The 20373-nt window shown below is 41.8% G+C and overlaps 3 protein-coding genes and 1 pseudogene across 21 annotated transcripts; 1 reads left to right on the forward strand and 3 right to left on the reverse strand.

Moving 5' to 3' along the window:
- Positions 1-2150: 2150 nt before the first annotated feature.
- LOC119279047 (cysteine-rich receptor-like protein kinase 26) lies at positions 2151-4623 on the reverse strand. Its single transcript, XM_037560465.1, has 5 exons — positions 4471-4623; positions 4105-4363; positions 3308-3530; positions 3089-3209; positions 2151-2356 (listed from the first exon to the last, which is right to left on the reverse strand). The coding sequence occupies exons 1-5, from the start codon at positions 4621-4623 to the stop codon at positions 2216-2218; spliced, it is 897 nt and encodes a 298-aa protein (XP_037416362.1). The 3' UTR covers positions 2151-2215.
- On the forward strand, positions 2611-2709 carry LOC119283063 (annotated as a pseudogene).
- An 814-nt stretch (positions 4624-5437) lies between the features above and the next one.
- On the reverse strand, positions 5438-7602 carry LOC119279048 (probable serine/threonine-protein kinase PBL23). The gene is made up of 2 exons (XM_037560466.1): positions 7544-7602; positions 5438-7322 (listed from the first exon to the last, which is right to left on the reverse strand). The coding sequence occupies exons 1-2, from the start codon at positions 7600-7602 to the stop codon at positions 5684-5686; spliced, it is 1698 nt and encodes a 565-aa protein (XP_037416363.1). The 3' UTR covers positions 5438-5683.
- A 1629-nt stretch (positions 7603-9231) lies between these two features.
- Positions 9232-18841, reverse strand: LOC119274285. 19 transcript variants are annotated; one of them, XR_005135098.1, is made up of 9 exons: positions 18204-18837; positions 17898-18115; positions 17536-17605; positions 16672-16882; positions 16130-16216; positions 15770-15860; positions 13160-15708; positions 10490-10556; positions 9232-9683 (listed from the first exon to the last, which is right to left on the reverse strand). XR_005135098.1 is itself a non-coding variant. In XM_037554958.1 (4 exons), exons 1-4 carry the CDS (start codon positions 11429-11431, stop codon positions 9676-9678), a joined length of 312 nt encoding a protein of 103 aa, XP_037410855.1. In that variant the 5' UTR covers positions 11432-12679; the 3' UTR covers positions 9232-9675. The 19 variants fall into 19 exon arrangements, 1 of the variants encoding a protein (XP_037410855.1); XR_005135099.1 differs by having other exon boundaries at positions 15770-15863; XR_005135108.1 differs by having other exon boundaries at positions 13160-15860; positions 16672-16928; positions 17841-18115; positions 18204-18841.
- Between the last annotated feature and the right edge of the window lie 1532 nt (positions 18842-20373).

Genomic DNA, 20373 nt, shown 5'->3' on the forward strand with positions numbered 1-20373 from the left:
AAGTGACAAGTCCAAAAGAATTGATTGAAAATCCAAATGCAAATCAAATATTCAATAAATACAAGAAAAGAAAAAAAGAAAAAATCCAGGGTGTCACAAGTGGATACTAGGGATCAAGCCCTAACAAAACTAACCCGATTGCATTACTAAATCTCATCCAATCCATCACCGTCTAGCAAGCCTACGAAGGAATTACTCACTCCCGGCAGTGGGCATCATGAAATTGGTTATGGAGGATGGTTGATGATGACAATAGCACCGAATCCCCCTCTTCGGGTCCCGAACGGACTCCAGATCTGATATCCCGATGAAGAATAGGAGGTGGAGACAGCTTCGTGTCGTAAAATGCGACGAAACTTCTTCTCCTATTTTGTTCTCGGGAAATCTGAATTTATAGATTGGAATTAGGGTCAACGGAGCCATGTGGGCCCCATGGGCCACCAGGGCACGCCCTGGTGCCTCGTGGGCAGCAAGTGGCCCCCTCCAGTGGGTCTTTGCTCCAGTATTTTTTATTTATTCCATAAAAAATCTGCAAAAAGTTTCGTCCAATTCCGAGAACTTTTATTTCTGCACAAAAACAACATCATGGTAGTTCTACTGAAAATAGCGTTAGTTCGACTTAGTTTCATTCAAATCATGTAACTTAGAGTCAAAAACTTGAGCAAAAGTGTTTGGAAAAGTAGATACAGCGCAGATGTATCATGTCCCGGGGCCACCGAAGGAGCGGGGCAGGGCGTCCCTCCTTCTTCTTCTTCCTTGGCCCTCCGGGGAGAGAGGGATCTCTCCCCTAGATTGGATCTGTCTGTTGTCTTCTATTTTTCGCGACTATTTTTGGAGCCCTTTAACGTTCTTATATTCCCTGAGATCCGTAAATCCGATTGGACTGAAATTTTGATCTGGAAATTATCTTCTTGCAGAGAAAGAAGGGCTCCAACTGACCTATGAGGTGCCCACATAGCAAGGGGCCGCTGCCGGGGGGAGGTCGTGCCCTGTTGCCTTGTGGAGCCCTTAGGCACTGTCTTGCGTTGATTCTTTTTTCCAAAAATCACATATATTCCAAAAAAATCTCCGTAAATTTGTTTCGCGTTTGGACTTTGTTCGATATGGATTTTCTATGAAACAAAAAAAATATGCAAAAAATAGATCTGGCAATGGCACTGGATCAATAATTAGTCCATAAAAATCATATAAAAGTGCAGCAAAACCATACAAAATTATAATAAACATGGCATGAATACTTCATAAATTATAAATACATTGGAGATATATCAATTATCTATCAAAGGTAAAGCGCTACCGGGTCGTGTAGACCGTACGCTTGCAGTTTGTAGAGAGGTTGTGCTTTCGGTTTTTGGTTTGAGGGACTGTTTGTGGGCGGTTCACAGGATCGTTCACTTATGGTTCGAGGAACTCCATGTATGATCTACAACGACTCGTCCACTTCCGCTGCAACTTGGAGTTAGTAACAATTTTATCCAAACCGTTAATGCATCTTCATATTGTTCCTAGGTGATCGTAGGGTGAAAGTTTTTTGATTTATATTGTGTTTCCCAACAAGATCCCCTTTTTTGTGCGCACATGCGGAAATTGTAAGACAAAGGCGACCTAGTCTGCGCGACATTTAGACCTTTGACACGTGCATTATCTATCATTTGGCAGCCGACCAAAAGTCTGGCCGGTTGGCCGGCACACTGGCCTTCCCAAAAACCAGATCGCCTCTCTTCGTGGTAGTTCCAGAGACCTGATATCCCCTTTTTGGAGCATGCCAGGAAATGGACGGGAAGCTCACCCTCCACTAGCTTTGAACGCTTAAGTTCCACCTTTTGTTATTTATGAATGAGAACAGTGAGCTTTTGAGATTTATTCTAGGAATTATAGAAACTTAATGGGCCAAGTTCATATAATTCCAATAAAATCTTTGTTCTCATAGGTTGCCTTTGCACATGCTATTGTAGTATGTCAGAAGAAGGGGGTCGATCACAATGTTCGCAGAGAGAAGCTTGGACCTTCTTTTGTGTTATGTCTATTATGTGTGTTATCCTTTTCCGTTGCATAACACGGGTATTTTATTAGCGTCCATAATATAATTGTGTAGAATGTCCACAGATCACCAAAAGATGTGAGTACACAAGATAAATATTGCTAGGTGAACATGATTACATCTCTACCTTGAATGTTCATAATTTCGGTATACTGAAGGTACTGGAAATTTTTATCACATGCTATCTATCTCATTCATCTTTTGCATGATCTTGCATATTGTAGGTCTCTTATGTTGGGCTGTATGCACACATGTTTGAGCTATTTCGGCCCAGCTCCTTACTTGTGGGTGGTCCATGTCTAAAGATGTATGCCACTGCAAAGGTCAAACATACGGTAAGAAACTTCCATATGCAAAAACATAATGTAATACATCATGTGTATGTGTTATTCTAATCAATTTCTTGCACATTATATTAGTTCACTATTATAACAGTACACCTAAATATCATCTACAACATGTAGTCTTCATAAACAAGAATGCTTTCATGCCATTATCTGAATGATTAAAGAAAAATTCCCCGTCACCATGGTTCCATGAAAACTAGAATACTAAAATGTACAAAGAGTATGACCTTACTTGAACAGGATCTGTTCTATATGCTCGTACCGCTGCATCCTTTACCAATAAGGAGGCAAGCACTTCAGTCTGGTTGATGAATTCTGACCACTGGGCCAAGATTCACCTGATGGGTGCAACACAAAATGTACAAAGAGTTCCTTATTATATTTCATGTAGACTTTGAGTCAAAATTTGCAATCCTTATTGCATGAAACTGATGAACTACCACGAAAAAATGTATGTGATTTCATAGTTTGCCTTTTATACAATGCACCCATCTTGATTTAGTTTTTAATTTTGACACAACCTTGTATTTTAGCATGCATATTCGAGTTTACAGAGTGCTAAAAAATTCGTTAAGAGCTTATTACAATTTAATATTTAACCCACCATTGTTGTTTGTACTTGGTACGCTACTTGTAGACTACACAAGAATGAATTTGCTAAAAAAACATCTATTGAAATGCATAAGTAAATTCTTCTTACACTTTCAAAATCAGAGTAGTTACCCATTGTTAACAACTTTATAATTATAATGCCCAAACCATATATATCTGACTTGAATGTTATTTCTCCATTCTTTATGGTCTCTGGTGCAATATATCCCCTGCATAACAATATGATAGCTAATATTAATATATGCGCATAAAGAAATTTTTACATATAATAGAAACATGGAAAGAATTCTTGATTGGATTAGCATACATTGTTCCACGAAGGATTTTGGTGTAAACTCTTGATATTCCTTCATCAAAGCATCTTGATATCCCAAAGTCCGCAATTTTTGGTTCCATACAAGCATCCAAAAGAATATTTTCAGGTTTTAAATCCAAATGAGTAATTCGTTGCTCATGAAGGCAATTCAAACCATGACAAATTCCCCTAATCATTTGATGGCGAATTTTCCATTCATCTTTATGAGATTTATCTGCACATTGAAAAACTGACTCAAATTTGATGGCAAGTTTCATTCATCTCCAACAAAATAAGTGAAATATTTGTATGTGAAGAGGAAAAATGGGGCAACAGTGCCCTTGCTATGTCAAACTAAGCCAAGTATACATGAAATGCGCAACATCAATATCTATACTACCAATAGTCGTAAGGAAAAGAGAAGAAAAAACCCAGCACTTAGTTTTTTCCTGTTTGGGAACCGGCCACAAACAAGTCTCTAGCATTGTGGTCACACTTATCATGTTTGTACACAAATATCCGATTAAAATTTCTAAAATGTAACCCTTTTAATTAAACAACTAAGGGGGTTTAGGTTTTAATCTAGCTTTCTATGAACATGTTTGATTGTTCGAGAAGATAAATTCCGCGAAACTATGTCGTGTAGGAGAGATAAAATAGGCCTTAGGTTGCTTAGCTTAGTCAAATATGAGAGTGAATATATGGTCCCATTATCTATATTCAGATCCATCTGGACATGGATTTGTGTTAATATTTGTACGGGCATTTTTTTCCACGAAAACTAAAATAAAAATATGCATGATTTGTACCTTCAAGATACTTCCCAAGATTTCCATTAGGAACATACTCGAAGCATAACAGCCGTTGTGGTAGCTCTGACAACACATGCATTCCGTTGAATAATATCAATTCCCCCTGTGTATCTGCACAATAACCTAGAAATCTGACCACATTATTGTGCTTTGCTTTTATTAAACACTTAATCTCTTCCACAAAGAGTGTGTCCGAGAACCTCTCTGGTATGATGGAAAGTTTCTTCACAGCAACCTTCCTAGTCCCAAGGTCTCCCTGTTCAAGATATTAGTAGTTTAGCATTGCCATGCTTATTTTGGAACACTAGGAAAGGACACGTATAATTACCACATGTAACAATACACAATCAAGAAACTATATACCTGGTAAACAATTCCGAAACCACCACGGCCGATTTCTCGAGAGAAATTTCCTGTGATGGAGCTTAGAAATGGATATGATAGCATAATTGGTTCTGCAGTTGCATCAATCAATATGCCCTTCAGAGCTTTAAGTTGCGTTACTTGGTCGGTCATTCCTGTAATACAAAAATTCATCGAATAAAACTAACTCTCCAGTCTCCACAAAGAGTAGGTACTAAAATGTGTTCTCGGTATGAACTTGCAGGAATGTGGATACTAAAATACGTTATATATGGTCTCGTGTATGGTTTAAGCGGACGCTAGGAGTCGGCCAGCTTATACTTGCAAGGGATTGAGCATACTTGTGTGGCTGATGTTTCACGTGTGATCCATGGGTTGCAAAAAAGGATTTTTCTTAAAATATACTGCCCCGTTTTATAATATAAAAGTATTTTTTACAGTACATTAGTCTCTAAAAAGCTTCTATATTATGGGACGAAGGGAGTATTGGTTAACCTCCCCATTTAAAATAACACTTACCTCTAGAAGATAATAAGGTGCTGATGCTCTCCGGTGGTTGGCTGGATTCTTCATCTTCGTAAGGCTGGTAGAAAACAAGGAACATTAATCAGACTGTCTCACAGAACAGACAAACGTCCTTCAATTACTCCCTCCTTTCCGGTTTATAGGGTTTATCTCAAAATTTTACTTTTTTCATTTTATAAGGCTCAATTTGGTTGTTTCTCATCACATGTTCAGATTCCAAGGTGCATTAAAGTATTAAGAGAAAATTGACCAATGCATGTACTTTATGCATGCAAGCATTACAATTAATGCATTGATAAACCTAATTTTTTAGGAAAACAAGAGCATTAATTAGGTGCCTTTGCAAACTACAAAAAGTATTCCACCACTCACCATCTATCTTGGTTGGTGAGATTCTTGAATTGAGCCCTATAAACCGGAAAGGAGGGAGTAGAAAACAAAATGCGACCTTGCTACATAATTTCGTACATAATTAGAAAACAAAATGCAAATACGTACATAATTTCGGCAACTTAATGATATGATTTGGTCCCGCATGAAGCAAAAGAGAATTTGTTTCTAAGATCTACTCCCTCAATCTCATAATATAAAAATATTTTTGACACTAACACTATACTATTGTCAGAAATGTTTTTATATTATGAGAATGAGGGGTAACAAATTATAAGCCCATCCATTAATTAGACCATTACCTGACTCTGCAGGGCTTTCTCAAAAAAAAAAAAACCTGACTCTGCAGGGAGCCAAAGCTGGAGCTCGGCGGTGGCCCGGACGTGACCGTGATGGTCGACTCCTCGTCGTGGCCAATGCGGGAGTCATAGCTGTAGCTTGGCGGTGGCCCGGCCGTGACCGTGGTCGTCGACTTGTCGTCGTGGCCGATGTGGGAGTCATAGCTGGAGCTCGGCGGTGGCGCGGCCGTGACCGTGGTCGTCCTCGTCCACTTGTTGTCGATATTAAAGAGCGCCCTATGGAGGCTGGTCACAACGTCCGACATGGCAGGCCGGTCGTTCCCATGTGGAAACAGGCAGCACTCCGCCGTGTGCGCCACGAGCTCCAGCGCCTCCAGCTGCCGTGGCGTCGCCGCGGGGCGGCGGACCAGCACATCCGGTAGCTTCCTGTTCCGTATGGCCAGGAGCACCGAGTCCATCTGCATGGTGGCGGGATCCTTCCCCGTCAGCGACTCTAGTATCACCATTCCGAAGCTGTACACGTCGCTCGCCGGGCTCACACGCCCCGTGCGGCGGTACTCCGGGTCGAGGTACCCGGGCGTGCCGACAACCTCATCGACGACCTGGTCGCCCATTGCCGCCTGCAAGATCGCTTGGCCGAAGCCGGACAGGCGCGGCTCCCAGCTTCCGTCCAGGAGGATGTTGAAGGAGGTGACGTTGCGGTGGATGACCCCACAGCGGTGCAAGTGCTCGATGGCCCGCGACACGCCCAGCAGCACCTCGACGCGCGTCTTCCAGGTCGCTCTCACTGGCGACGAGCTAGAGCCGCCCCGCAGGAACACTGGAGCGCGCACGCGCAGGCCCAGGCGCATCAGGTGGTCTCTGAGCGTGCCGTTGCTCATATGCTCGTGGTGGTAGACGATGATGCGGTCCTCCTCCTCGGAGCACCAGCCGACGAGTCGCACGATGTGTTGGTGGCGGAGGGGGAAGAGGATCTCGACCTCCGCCACGAACGCGCCCTCCACGTCCTGCCTCCCGTTCTTGTTCAGCACCTTCACGGCCACCTCCGGGCCGTCGTGGAGACGGCCCTTGTACAACGCCTCCGGGCTGCGTCGGCTGAGTTCGTCGGCGAAGTAATCGGTCGCGGCTGCAATTTCCGCCCACGTGAGCCTGACGGCAACAGGACCCGAGGAACTGCCCGGCGACGGCACCGTCGTCGTGTGGTTGAAAGTGGAGCGGCCGGCGGTGGCGTTAAAGATCAAGTTCAGGAGGTTGATGTGGGAGTCGATCCTGGCGTTGACCTCCTTCAAGCTGTCGGCATGGCGTTGACCAAGTCCAATGAGCTCCCTGGCGGGGCTCCAATTCTGGCAGTCGAGGACCAGCTTGTGCGCCTCGCCCAGCGTTTTTGCCAGCTCGGCGAGTGACCGCTTCATCTTCGCGTCCTGCGGCAGGCGAGGGAGCACGTCGCCGATGATGGACAGGCGGACCGTGAGGTACTCGCACTCCCGCTTACTCTGGCGTGCCGTCCTCACCGCATCAATGATCTTGGAGATGAGCCTGGCCAGGGTCCCGACGAGCTGCGGCAGGCGAGGGAGCACGTCGCCGATGATGGCCCACGGGTTGAATGTTTCTTCTTTCTTCACTCCCAGCAAATCCTTACTTCATTCTAACCAGTTTTAAATTTTAAGAAAACATGGACTGAGCACATTGAAGTTTGGCTCCCTCACAAAAAAAAAGTAAAGCTTGGTTAAATTTTAAAAACCGGGCGAAAATGAACATAACCGAGCCACACAACCTTTTTTTTTCTTGCAAATACGATCTTTGATCTATATCAAAGTTCAGCACAAATACAAAACACTTCAAACATTATAAAGATATACATCGACATTCTAAGACCACCGAACGGCCACCGCCGCCACCGATAGGGGAGCGGCGACATCTCTAGGACTTATCTCTGGCCACTCCTTTTTGGCGACTTATTTCTTCCCCCCTTCCGACGACCCATGGACTCGCTTTATTTAACAGCTGAGTCCATGGGGTTACAAAAGACTCCGGATTATATTCGCAGTCATAATCCTACTCTAAGTCCTCTAAATCCTCCGTGTCCTCCAAGTCGGAGGTCTCCGTCTTGTATATGGACTCCTTTCCTTGGTGAAATTTGGTCTAAGCCCAGGTCCTGTAGCAGGTCGGGTCTCGTTGCAGGCCGGGTCAAGGCTGTAGCCTGCTCATTTGGCCCACTCATTTAGCAGGGCAAACTTAACTCCGGAGATGACTTAACCCCAGAAATGAATTAACCTCATGAGCCGGGTCTAGCCGCAGGTAACTCCCCCGACATTAGCCCCCAGATTAGCTCGAATACATGCTTGGCATGCATTCATGCTAAGCTCATAAAATAAAAATAATTAATACGTTAAATGACTGCTCTCAAATGGCCGCTTAATTAATATCGTCGGGTACTAGTCAACAGTTGACTTTACAAAAGTTCTGAAAAAAATTAGCAAAATTCAAAAACCATGAACTCAAAAAAATTCATGGGTTTATAAAAAAAAGATCACAAACTTCAAAAAGTACATCAACTTTAGAAAAGTTTATGGATTTTGAAAAAAGTTGTTTATCGGTTCTAAAAAAGTTCACAAATTGAAAAGGTTCAACGATTTTTTTAAAAAAAACACGAAATTATAAAATGGTCATCAATTTTGAAAATATTCATGAATAACTGTTTTAAAATGTTCACGAATTGAAAAATGTACATCGATTTTGAAAAAAGGATTCATGATTTTGAAAAAATGATCAATTTTGATTTTTTTTATTGAATTTGAAAAACTTCATGGATTTTAGAAGATTAGTTCTTGCCGACATATGGTTCTTGGTAGATGTAATCTTGGTTTGTTCCTGCCCCCAGGATGGAGTAGTAAACTAGATCTAGCTTAGCAGATCTCAAGGCAAGTACACTGCATTTGCCACTAACACATTGTTAGTTAATCCATGGCACATTATCGTCTTTTTTTCGTTTCTCAAGGAAAGATCTCGATTAGGTAAAAAAAAAGTAGCGATGCGGTTCGGCACCAGTTCACAAGCTACCAGTTAATCCAAGCCGTACTGATCTCTATCTCGAGCACATCTAGAGCAATCCATTCTAAATTCTCCACATGGACATACACTGACCAAAAATACAGCCCTCCTCTTTGTCAGGATTGAGCTGCTCTATCCAGAGCTGAACGAGCAGGGCATCCAGCCATCTCAAAGGTTGGTTCAAGTCTAATTGTTTCTTTGCACCTAGCAGTTACAAAATTTGTTTCACCTCAATATAGATAGATTCTCGCCTGTTGGGGTGGATGGATCATTCAGCTTTTCAAAACACTAGATGACCCGTTGCGCCCATGGCGCAAAGGCCGAATGTAAGCCAATTGGGGTAAGAGTATGCATTAACATATTGTTTTTCAAAAATTATAGCTCATATACTATATGCAGTAAGTACATAAGATTGGAAATGATACACCAAGTCATGCAGGAAAGGACCCTTGTGATCTTTTTAGATTGGATAAATAATCATGTAGAGGCCTTTGGATATGAACTTGAAGGAGCATATATTTCCTTTATCATGGTTGTTTCAAAAGCATGCAATAGAGCAGTCTAAGTAGCGGATAATCGATAGCTAAATGCACAGCACTGTCTTAGGGGATTACATAAGATCGAAAAGGAGGACAAACATAGATGTCTTTGTAGGCATTTATACTAATACTATGTTATATAGAAAGGGGCTCCTGCAGCTTGCTTATATTGAATAGACAATCAAGTGCAATCCCTTGGAAGTGCATTTGAAGCCGAAAGCATATGCTTGCCCTTCGTTCATGTGGGTCCGACGGAAGAAGTCGCTCCAGCCTTTAGTGATGGTGGCCCTTTTGTCAACTCCCTTGATAAAGCGGGTTGTGACAGTGGTTGTTCCGTCTCCAGTTGTGATTGGAAGTTCACCGTGGTCAGCATCAAAAGGGAACCCGTAGAAAAGTGGACATTAAAGTACTGAAAACAATAGTAAAGGTTACTCACTATATCATTTTATACCATGCTATTATATGAAACATAACAGAATAATTGTGAAGGATTAGCATTCTTTTGCCTTGTGTTGCAAATGTTTATGTCATGTGGCACACATAGTAGTTATTAGGCGTGGTGGTGATGCGGATGATCTTTCGCAGTGCACGAACATTATGGTTGTAGAGCCTAACTGTGTTTGCCCCACACAACATGGCGACTAAACTCATCTAAGTAGTGCTTGCAAGGCTCACCTATGTTAAATTGCACAAAATTATACTTTTCAGTAGTTGTTGCGAGAGCTGATGGAATGGGAAGAGTAATGTAGTTCTTAGCACGGAGAATGGACATTCCAGGCTTTAGATGGATTTTCTTGCCTTTGAACTTTTGGATTGAGCTTGCTTTGCGTGGGCGATGAATATACTCATATCGCTTATTGTGCTTCCGACATAGTGGTTCGTCTGTGTTGAATAGGTAAGGAGATCATTGTAAAAGGTTGCAACAGCAGATAGAGGATAACATAAACAAACAGAGGGGGTAATTAGCATGTGTGTATTAGTGAAAGGCAGAAAATGGTATCCATCGTACATGGTATGCTGGAAGTAGTCAGCAGTGCTTGCACATGTAACAACAAATAAATTACTGCATTAATGAATAGCAAACACAAGATCTATTGGACCCTGAAAGAAGTTTGTTTTATTACATACTTGATCAACTTGCATGAGCATGCATCAGCGAAGAAGAAACATTTTTTGCAATTTATAAACAATTATAAATACGTTTTTCAGAATTACCATGGGTAATTTGGCCACCGCTGGTATCCTTGGCTGTGTCTACCTCCTCTTGTTTAACAGCAGCCATCTGGAAAGAAGTAATAGATTAATTAAGCTGACATATTAGACCGTGGTATTAGTTGTGATGATTAACAGTGATGCACACAGACTTAACAGGCCATTAGTAGTAAAAGGCGGTCATTATATTTAATAAATAATCCTAGCCCTCAAAAATCTGATTTCGAGCACTGTCAAGAGATTTGTTTTTCAGACTCATCTTGCTACTTTATCCGGTGTATTAACATATGAAATCACCATAATTTTTGCCATGTCTCTCGTTCTTAGTATGATGCTCACAAGCACTATCCCATCCTGATTATTCCCATACAGTTTATTGTTTCGCTCAAGATCGTCTTTGAGAACTGGCCAATCTTCAAGTCAATGAAGAGCACTCACATGGCCAAGAGCCATGAGATCTTCATCTACCAGACCTTGAAAATGAGGCGAGAGAGATCTGCCCTCTACCGAGAAAACTCAGTCACAGTCTCTATAACAACATCTCCTATAGGCTGGGCGTAACATACAGATTTTTGGAGCTACAGTGCCTTCCAGCATAGCATCTAAAAATAGTGCTTGATGGAAGATGTACAGGATCTATTCGGAAATTTTGAAATGATATTGTAAGTGTTAGGTTTATCTCTCATAAAAATAACTATATAAGTATTAGATAAATTGATTTGCCTCTTTATCGATTCTGTAAGAGAAATCTTGGCTAGTCTGTACGAATCTAATGCAGTTGTTTGATCCTACCTTGTAAATCTGGCGGTTGGAACGCGTATGCAGAAGGGAAGAGGTGGCTTGTCCGTTGGTGAGTCCTTGAGCCAGGCGTGCCGCGAGCGAATACGTCGGTAGCACGCCGTGACGACGGACAGCGGCGCTACTTCGGAGCGGCTTCTTGGCCATGGCTCCAGCAGCCGGTCGATGCCAGGTCGGTCGTTGTCGATGCGAATGGGGGAGGTGGTCCGGCGGTGGATCTGGATAAGGAATCTGGAGCGGCTAAGTTTAATGGGAGCTGCAGTCTCCTTCTAAAAAGGGCCAGGCGAAGATTTCTATGGGCTGGTGATGGGCCCTGAAATTTTTTGAAAGCCACTGTATTAAGCAGGCTGGTCTATTTTAGAGAAACTTGTTTAGTCGATGGAGAGCGTTTTTTTGCGGCTACAAAAGCCAGAACCACATTATTATTATTATTTTTGCGGGGCAGAACCACATTATTATTATTTTTTTTGCGGGGCAGAACCACATTATTATGTTTGTTAATGAAAAAAAATTATTTCTACGCAGGCGTTGCAAAGAGATTTAGTAGTACACATTTTTCCTGTTGGCATAAAAAGTGTATAGCATAGTCAAGGAGCTATATGATTGGTTGTCTATGGTAGACAGAAGGGCGACAAAATGTTTTGCGAAGGAAAATAAGAATGTGATTTTTATGAAGGCTAATCTCGATGGAGAAAACAGGGGCATCTGAATTTTTTTTCCTTTTTTACATTGTAAGCATCTATAAATTCCAATGGATTACTTTTGGCTTGTTGCACGGCATAGGGAGTATATCGAACAGGTGTGTATGATTGATATTAGAGTCATGGTGGCTTGTGTTACAATAAGCAAGCAGGGAAAAAGAATGAATTAGAAATAACAAGCCTCGGTAGAAGTTGTTGTTTTGTAGATCAGAAACAAAGGCGCCGTAAAATGATTTAAGTGTTGCCAAATGGGTCCTCTTCATATAATAAGCATGTAATATTGCAGAACTATAATATAGTCTTCTTAAAATAAATTGTGGCAAATTATTACTCTGGCACACTTGAGGTAGTCACCACGAGGATAAATTCTTTCACCATCAAACAGTCTCTTATTATCCATTGGTTTTACGACTCTTGTCAAATTCACACGACATCTATGTGAGTTTCACACATTCAAAAATACGGTCAACTTGTAATTCTATGGTCTGCAATACTGCAAAATCAGATAAATGTTTTGGAATGGCTAAAGAGTAAAGATAACACAAAAAAAAATAGTGACTTTGGGCCAACAAAGCAGAAGCACATGATTACTGAGGCCCTGTTTGGTTCATAAGTCCTAGGACTTTTTCTAGTCCCAACTAAAAAGTCCCTAGTCCCTAAAAAGTCCCTCCCTGTTTGTTTCCAGAGACTAAAAAGTTCCTAGTCCCTTCCTAGAGGTTATTAAATGACCATGTTGCCCCTAGTATATAGAAAAATAACAATCAAACAACACCATGGGGTGGCGGGCCAATGGATGCATGGAGGGGCATTGTTGGAAAAGTCCCAAAAAGTCCCAAAAAGATTCTCCTTGAGAGTCTTCTTCATTTAGTCCCAAATGCCTAGTTTAGTCCCTAAAAAGTCCCTCCCGTTTGGTAAAAAAGTCTCTAAGAGGGACTTTTTCTAGTCCCTACACAAAAAAGTCCCTAGAAACAAACACCCCCTGATTTGGTGTCGGCTTACTTCTTAAAGCACAAAATAGCATGGCTACACAACCTTGCTTTGAGGAAAGTGAGCATAACAGCTACCCATTAAATGCGGTTATGAAGGAAAATGGACAACCTAACCATAATTGCATAACGAATTATTTTGCAGCAGAAACAACATCATGTTGGCCAACCTGAAAGAAAGGACTCACCTTTAATGAAGAAGGAAGCCGAACACACCCACATTATAACAACAACAAGAGAATTTCCAAGAATTTCTGGACTACAAAAATTCATAGAAACTCCATTATGTGGAACAAACTCACGTTGGCGAGCTTGGTGAGCAATTACACAGGGACACGATTAAGCAAGCAAACTCAAGACCTGGTTCTAACAATTGCCAACCGTGAAATAATACAATTAGTGAGTGTGAAATATTACATGCTAAGCAAGCAAACTCAAGAAACTGATTCTAACCAGTTAACTGTAGACAAGTAGTCTAGAATTCATGTGACATGTGGTGTTCTCTTAATAACTATAAAAATAGAGGAAAACAATAGAAGAAGAAATAATTTTATGTTGCAGAAATAAGAATACTTAATGAAGCATTGGGGCATAAGAATGCATTAATGAGTCAATAGTTAACTCATTAGCAAGATCTGCACTTCAATCCAAAAGTAAGAGCTGTCTATTGCTGATCACTTGCTACACTGATGAAACATTCATCAGAATATTATCACTCACTAACCGGCAAACTGGCACACACAAAACACACATCATGCATGAGGTAATGGCTCTATGGGCATCGACATCACCAATCCATACCTAAGCACGAATTGATGAACAAAGGTGAGGGCACACATGGCTAGCAAAGGTAAGATAATCAATATAACCATAGAGACATGAAATCACATGGATTCAGGTATACAATGGTACCTACGGGTATAGGAAAGCAAACAGATTTTGATAGCATAAGTAAATCACAAGAATTAACTTTGTGGATTGTAAGCATGGAATGAAATAACTGTACATATATTTTAGTAAGCACTCGATAAGGAATCAAGGTTAGGAAATTATCTACTCTAATCTGATTGCGCAAATATAATTTCCGTCGGCACACACCAGAAGACATGCGTATGGCAAGTGAATTTCGGCAAGACAGGTAATCATAAGCATAGTTAAAACCAGAACGAAAAGAGTGGATCTAAAACAGAGAAGGTTGCCCCAGGGAGCAAGCAAGAATGTGTAGGAGATCGTGGTTTGCTTTGTGTTGAAGAAGAAAGCAGATCAAAGACCTAAGAACAGAAAGAATGGTCAACCAAACTGGAAAGAGAATGAGAGAGAGATCTGCTGCGATCACTATTTGGGTGTTGCTTAATCATTTTATCTTCTCCCTGTTGTTGTCTTTTGAATCAGAAATTGTTTGAATGTACAAGGATCCAAATAAAAATGCAACTAATACCCAAAGAGGCATTTGGGAAATTCATTTAATCCCATTGGAACTAAATACTCGAGTAAGGTCTCAAGTTTGAATTTCACTGGAAATTCAAATAGGATCAACCCAAAATAATCAATGCATCCTTTCTTATTTGTTTTCTTTTGAATGAGAGACTGTCGGAAGCTTTTCTGAGTAATGTAGAGGCCCAGCCACTTGTTGATGATCCTGTAAGATGTGTGGGAATCCCACAAGAATCAAATGCCTCAGGGATCTCCTCGACTGGACAGTGGGAAACGGGTATATACACTTGTATTTCTCCAGCAATGCCACAACAAAGAGCAATTGTTGTTCTTGGACTAATATGCAAATAAGATCAACATCAAATGCAATGGCCCAAGTCTACTCACGGTTAATGTGAATAGGACAAATAATAAGAATAATGAATGGACAAGATAATCTCCTTACAACATATGGATACAATAAAGCAAGGATCCTATATCATACTACATATATTTGATTGATTGCGTCCTTTTCAACACCTTTTCATGTAATACAACATGATACATTACAATGTAATTTATTTTATACGTTCATAAGAAAGTGATTAAAAAGTAGTTCATTAGCACAAAACAGAACTAAAAATATAGTTCAGTATCTGAAAAGACTAATCAAATACTTTCCACCTAGGCCCTACCAAAAATTTCACCCTTTGTCAAACGGTTGTCACTCTAAAATTTGAAAAGAAGCTAAAGCACATAACATAAAGGTTGGTCATCTATTGCAATGCCACAACGGAAATCAAACTCGACTTCCTATTTTCTGCCACACACCGGGTAAGCAATTCACCAAGCACGCACAGAACAAAAAGGGCGAACGTAAATAAAGTCTTGTTGTATATACATATTAGCCACATGATACAAGTTCACTGGTAGATCAAGAAAACATCAACAACACACCCCTACTGTGAGGAAAAGCTCCCACATATTGCTGACAATTAGATAGCAATTTATTTACAACATGTTAACATGTAAAGTGAATATAATTATAGATCTTGATCTTATAGAACCAAAACCAACAAAGAACATTTCATAGTTATCAGATCAAATTGTTCCTCGGTGAGTATAGACTCACTTCCACTGACATAGAATCTCAATTTATATTGTGGAGTCCACTCATCATAAGTTTACCTTGTCTGGATGTGCAAACATTGATTTTTGTTTTAGAGTCCAGTGGATAACAATGCAGGGATATAGAACAAGATTTATTCTCAGAATACAACAAATGGAAGCGACATGGTTAGAACCTAGAACTCCGCTTCGGAATCTGCAAATGAAAATTCAGTTGGAAACTGCAGTAGTTCAATGAAAACTATGGACGCCCTTACCCTCCGATTAATTATGTAATGCAGCCTCCATTGGGTACACTCAATTATTATAATAACCGTTACCCTCCCGCAGATCATGATCAGGCACTCGCTGCTTCAGAAAACAAGAGCATATTTAGTAAGGCATATGAAATCACTGCTATAGAATCGGCAAATGACAGTTTAGTTGGAAACTACGGTACCACGGTCAAAATTATGGATGCCCTTACCCTACTGCGACTAAGACACACTCAGTTGTCAAAATCAGTCACCCTCCAGCATAATATCATGATTAGGTACAAAAGCATATTTTCTCAAGAAACGACATATCGACATAATTATAAGAAAGAGGAATCAACAGAGTAGCAGTAAGGTGCCAACCTCGCCAAATTTAGTCACTGTATTAGCTTGAATATGAATTCCAACTGGCACCATATCATTGACCTTGCAGGAAGCAACATAAATGCACTGAACAGTTGCAAATTCAGAGTTAAGAGTGTTTTCATGACGGAAAATATGGTTGTGACTGAAGATGGTAAAATATGGTAAACTAATCTATCTTCGCCTTCCAATTTGTAGGAACTAAGATCATACACAAACCTATATACAGTACCAATGTAACTTGTCAAGGGGTAAAAATCAAACTGCTATTCTCCAGAGTTGAACTGAACTAAATACAAAATAAGGCATTGGAACGAACTTGTGGTGGAAAACCTACACATTAATTCATCTTGGCAAAAGAAAGTAGTCGAGGGGGAAATAATAAAATTATGACTAATATGTCACAATGCTTGATTGGAGTTTAACCCGAAAAAGAAAACAAGCTAGGAAGATCATAGATGCACCATAAGAATTCCAAACAAGCACTGCAAATAACCATGGGTGTTCAAGAGAGAGAGGGGGAAGAGAGACATAGGGTTCACCTTGTTCTTCTTTACCTAAATATTCCTCAATATTCTTTCTTTGCTCCTTTTCGTCGGATTTGCAAACAACTGGGAAAACACAACAGCTGTTCGGTCGAACTGTGTCTTCCTGAGCAGACCTCGACTGCGCGAACCAACAACAATGTTGTACTACGTTCACATGGTCCACTTCTCTCCTTTGTAGTGCATGCCATAAAAACCGATCCTTCCACTGTAGATGCCAGAGTAATTAAATTATAATTTTTCATTTCTATTCCCTGACAAAAGTGTAACAGAACAGCTATGTTTGGTAAGCAGTATCATATACTTCGTCTAAAAAAGGGTATAACATATACAAGCGCATATATCTAATGAATATGAGTGCGTAAGATATTATACAGCATCGCAAAGAGTGTCGATAGCATTGTCAAATTTGCCGAGGTCCATGATCAGCTCATCAAGAACATTTAGTATGCTATTTTCTGTACAATCCATTGCTACTCTGCATGCACACGTACATGTGGTTTTAGATAATGGAGGAGTGACATTGTTTTTCCATGCATGTTATGTTGATCACATAACCAAATTTTAGGACAAGAATAGAAGCTAGCTAGTCAGTACTTTCAGTAGTATCATTCATTTATTTATTTTTCTTGTTGAGGAAAACCTGTTTTTCTTTCTTTAGAAAACAATCGACAAGACAGGGAACAAAGAATTCTTCTGAACCAAACCTGGTTAGACTGTGGTGGTGCTCGCGTGTGTGGTAATTTAGAAATGAAAACAAGCTAGGAAGATCATAGATGCACCATAAAAAGAAACAAGCATAGCAAACAACCATGGTTGTACATGAGAGAGAGGGGGAAGAGAGAGAGAGAGAGAGTTCACCTTGTTCTTCTTCACCAAAACTCTTCCTCAATATTCTTCCTTTTCTCTTCTTTGTCGGATTTGCACACAACTGGGAGAAACCCATAAATTGATATATAAAAATCAGATTATTGGTAAAAGGGGAAGATGTACTATTAAAAAAAAGAATTAATTCCCCTTAAACAAAAATGCCGTCCTAGGATAAGAAAGAACAAAACCAACTAACATGTCTAGCAATCTAGAAACAGGGAGTCCGGGGAATAGTTGATATGTGAGCATGAGTTGATCAAGGAGTGGTAAAAATCAAAATAAATAAGGGCACGTACAGACTAATTTCTTCTTGTATCTATCTTTCCCTTAAACAAATGCGGTTCAGAGATGACCTTGGCTCGTTGGGGCTCCGGAGCAGCCGTGAACTCACAGCCATCGGCAGCAGATGAGGAGGTCTCTGTAGAGGAGAGGAGACCATGGCATCTGGAAAGGACAGATGAGGCGGCAATGGCGGTGTCGACCCTTGCAAGGCCGCAGATGGTTGCTTGTTCCTGACGGAGCGGTCAGCTTGTAGAACAGAGCCCCCACTCCAACCAATGGATGTCCTACACTGAAACGAATGGCACACCCAATGAGGCTAAGCAAGGGTGGAGAGGCAAGGAAGTTGAGAGATGGAGAGACAACACAAAAGATGATACCTTCCCAGTAGCAGCACCATCCCATCCATTGGCTGCGTGTGCACTGCTCCTCACCGCATTTCACCTGAAACACTTGAGGAGGAGTTCGCCAAAGAGAGGGGGCACCAGATCCACAGAACACCACCCTCGTTGGACGTGCCCGCCCCATGCTGCAAGCCACCACCCACCCTCGTCTCCCTTCTCCTCGATCTCCCATTCCTTTATGTGATGCGCCATCGTCGATCTATCCTCCCCTGCCAAAGAATTTGGGCGCGGGCCTGGGATGGGGCTCCCCGAGGTCCAGCATCCCATGGCCGGCGGCGCCGCCTCACCAGGCACGGCCTGCGCCTTAACCCTGTCTCCGGACTCCTCCCTCTTCCCAGCAGCTCGAGCCAACAGCGACGGGCCGGTCGGGTTCGCCCGCGAAGCGCGTGGCCACGATGGCCTGCACGCGAGCGATGGGAAGGCGGGGAGGAGGAAGAGGCGGGCCGGTGGAGGAGTAGCAGCAGGGCGGCGGCGGAAGAGAAGGAGGAGGAGGAGGAGGTGGGAGGGAGCGGCGGCGGGTGAGGGAGGAAGGAGCGAGGGGCGTGGGGCTGGGGCTAGGGTTCGATGCCGTTTTCTCTACCTCACGCGGTGCGATGTTTTTTCCACTCGCCTGGTGCGCTGCGCCCCCACGCACGGCGCGGTGCGGTGGTTTTTTTCCCTCGCGTGGTACCGTGCGCTCGATGCATCGGTTGTGCCTAGCACTTCTTGAGGCTTTATATGTTAGATACGAGGTTGTAGTCTAGCTTGCACATGATTGGTCATGTTCAGTTTCTTCTCTGAAGCTTTCAATAAAAAATCAAAAATTGAAATGCAAAACATGAAGCTAGAGGCAAGATTTTTTGACATAATTTGTTGAACTTTTAGTTTTGACAGTGATTTTTCAGTTTTCATGTGTGCTTTAGGTTCTTTGATATAACGTTATTTTTGTAGTTATTAATGAATAAATCCAGACCATCTCGAAACAAATAAAAAATGAGAGGATAGGGACTGTGGTGGTAGTGGTGGTGGCCGAGTGGTGGGGAGAGAAGATGGGGTGCATGTGGCTAGAAATAGCACAGACAAGTTGTCAGTTAGTGGGTTCTGTCTGGAAAAAATATCTAGGTATCAATGTCCACTTGCAACACTTGATTCTTTTTCATGAGAGTACCATATAAAATTTCGAAAATTCGAATCTGAGCCCGAGCTCATCTGCACTTGCGCTCACGAAAAAAATCAAAATAAATACTAGAAAAATTCAAAAAATTCCAAAAAAAAATTTGGGTGGTGGACAATTTGATGCGTGAGGTACGCTCCAATTTTCAAAACATTTGGACTTTTGTGCAGCTCTCAGCAAAAAAGACAAATCGGAGGTCTGTAAAAATGTGTACTGTTCATATGTTGTTCTGGTCTGATTTGTCTTTTTTGCTGAGAGCTGCACAGAAGTCCAAATGTTTTGAAAATTGGAGCATACCTTACGCAAATTGTCTACCACCCAAATTGTTTTTGGAATTTTTTGAATTTTTCTGATTTTTTTTTGACCGGGTGCAGATGCACCCGGGCACCGAAACGCCGTTCTCATAAAATTTCAGCTTGTGTTTTTTCATGGAAATGTCAACTTGGTTTAGCGCGTTGATTAGATCTCTGTGAGACCAGGCTAACTTTGCCGAGATCTCTGAGATTTTCTCATCACACAACCTAAACACTCAGAAGAACAGGGCAACCCAGAACACACACATACAGACACACAACGTTGACTTCTCAAACGAGAGCTCAGATTCACCATGGCGGATGGCGTTGTAGCGTTGCTGATTGCCAAGCTCGGTTTTGCCGTAGCAAAAGAGGCAGCAACCTTTGCTACGTCACTGCTATGGAAGGAAGCATCTGCCCTCAAAGGTCTCTTCAGCGAGATCCGTGAGGCCAAGGAGGAGCTGGAGAGCATGCAGGCCTACTGGCATCTTCATCAATAAGATCAGGGGCTTCGCCTTCGAGATCGAGGATGTCGTCGACGAGTTCACCTACAAGCTGGAAGACAGGCATGGGGGATTTGCTGCGAAGATGAAGAAGAGGATCAAGCACATCAAGGCATGGCGCCGTTTGACACTCAAGCTTCAAGATACCAAAGTCAGGCTTCAGGGTGCGGATAGGAGAAAGGTCTGCTACGAAATGA

The sequence above is a fragment of the Triticum dicoccoides genome, chromosome 3B, assembly GCF_002162155.2.
Source record: "Triticum dicoccoides isolate Atlit2015 ecotype Zavitan chromosome 3B, WEW_v2.0, whole genome shotgun sequence".
NCBI lineage: Eukaryota > Viridiplantae > Streptophyta > Magnoliopsida > Poales > Poaceae > Triticum > Triticum dicoccoides.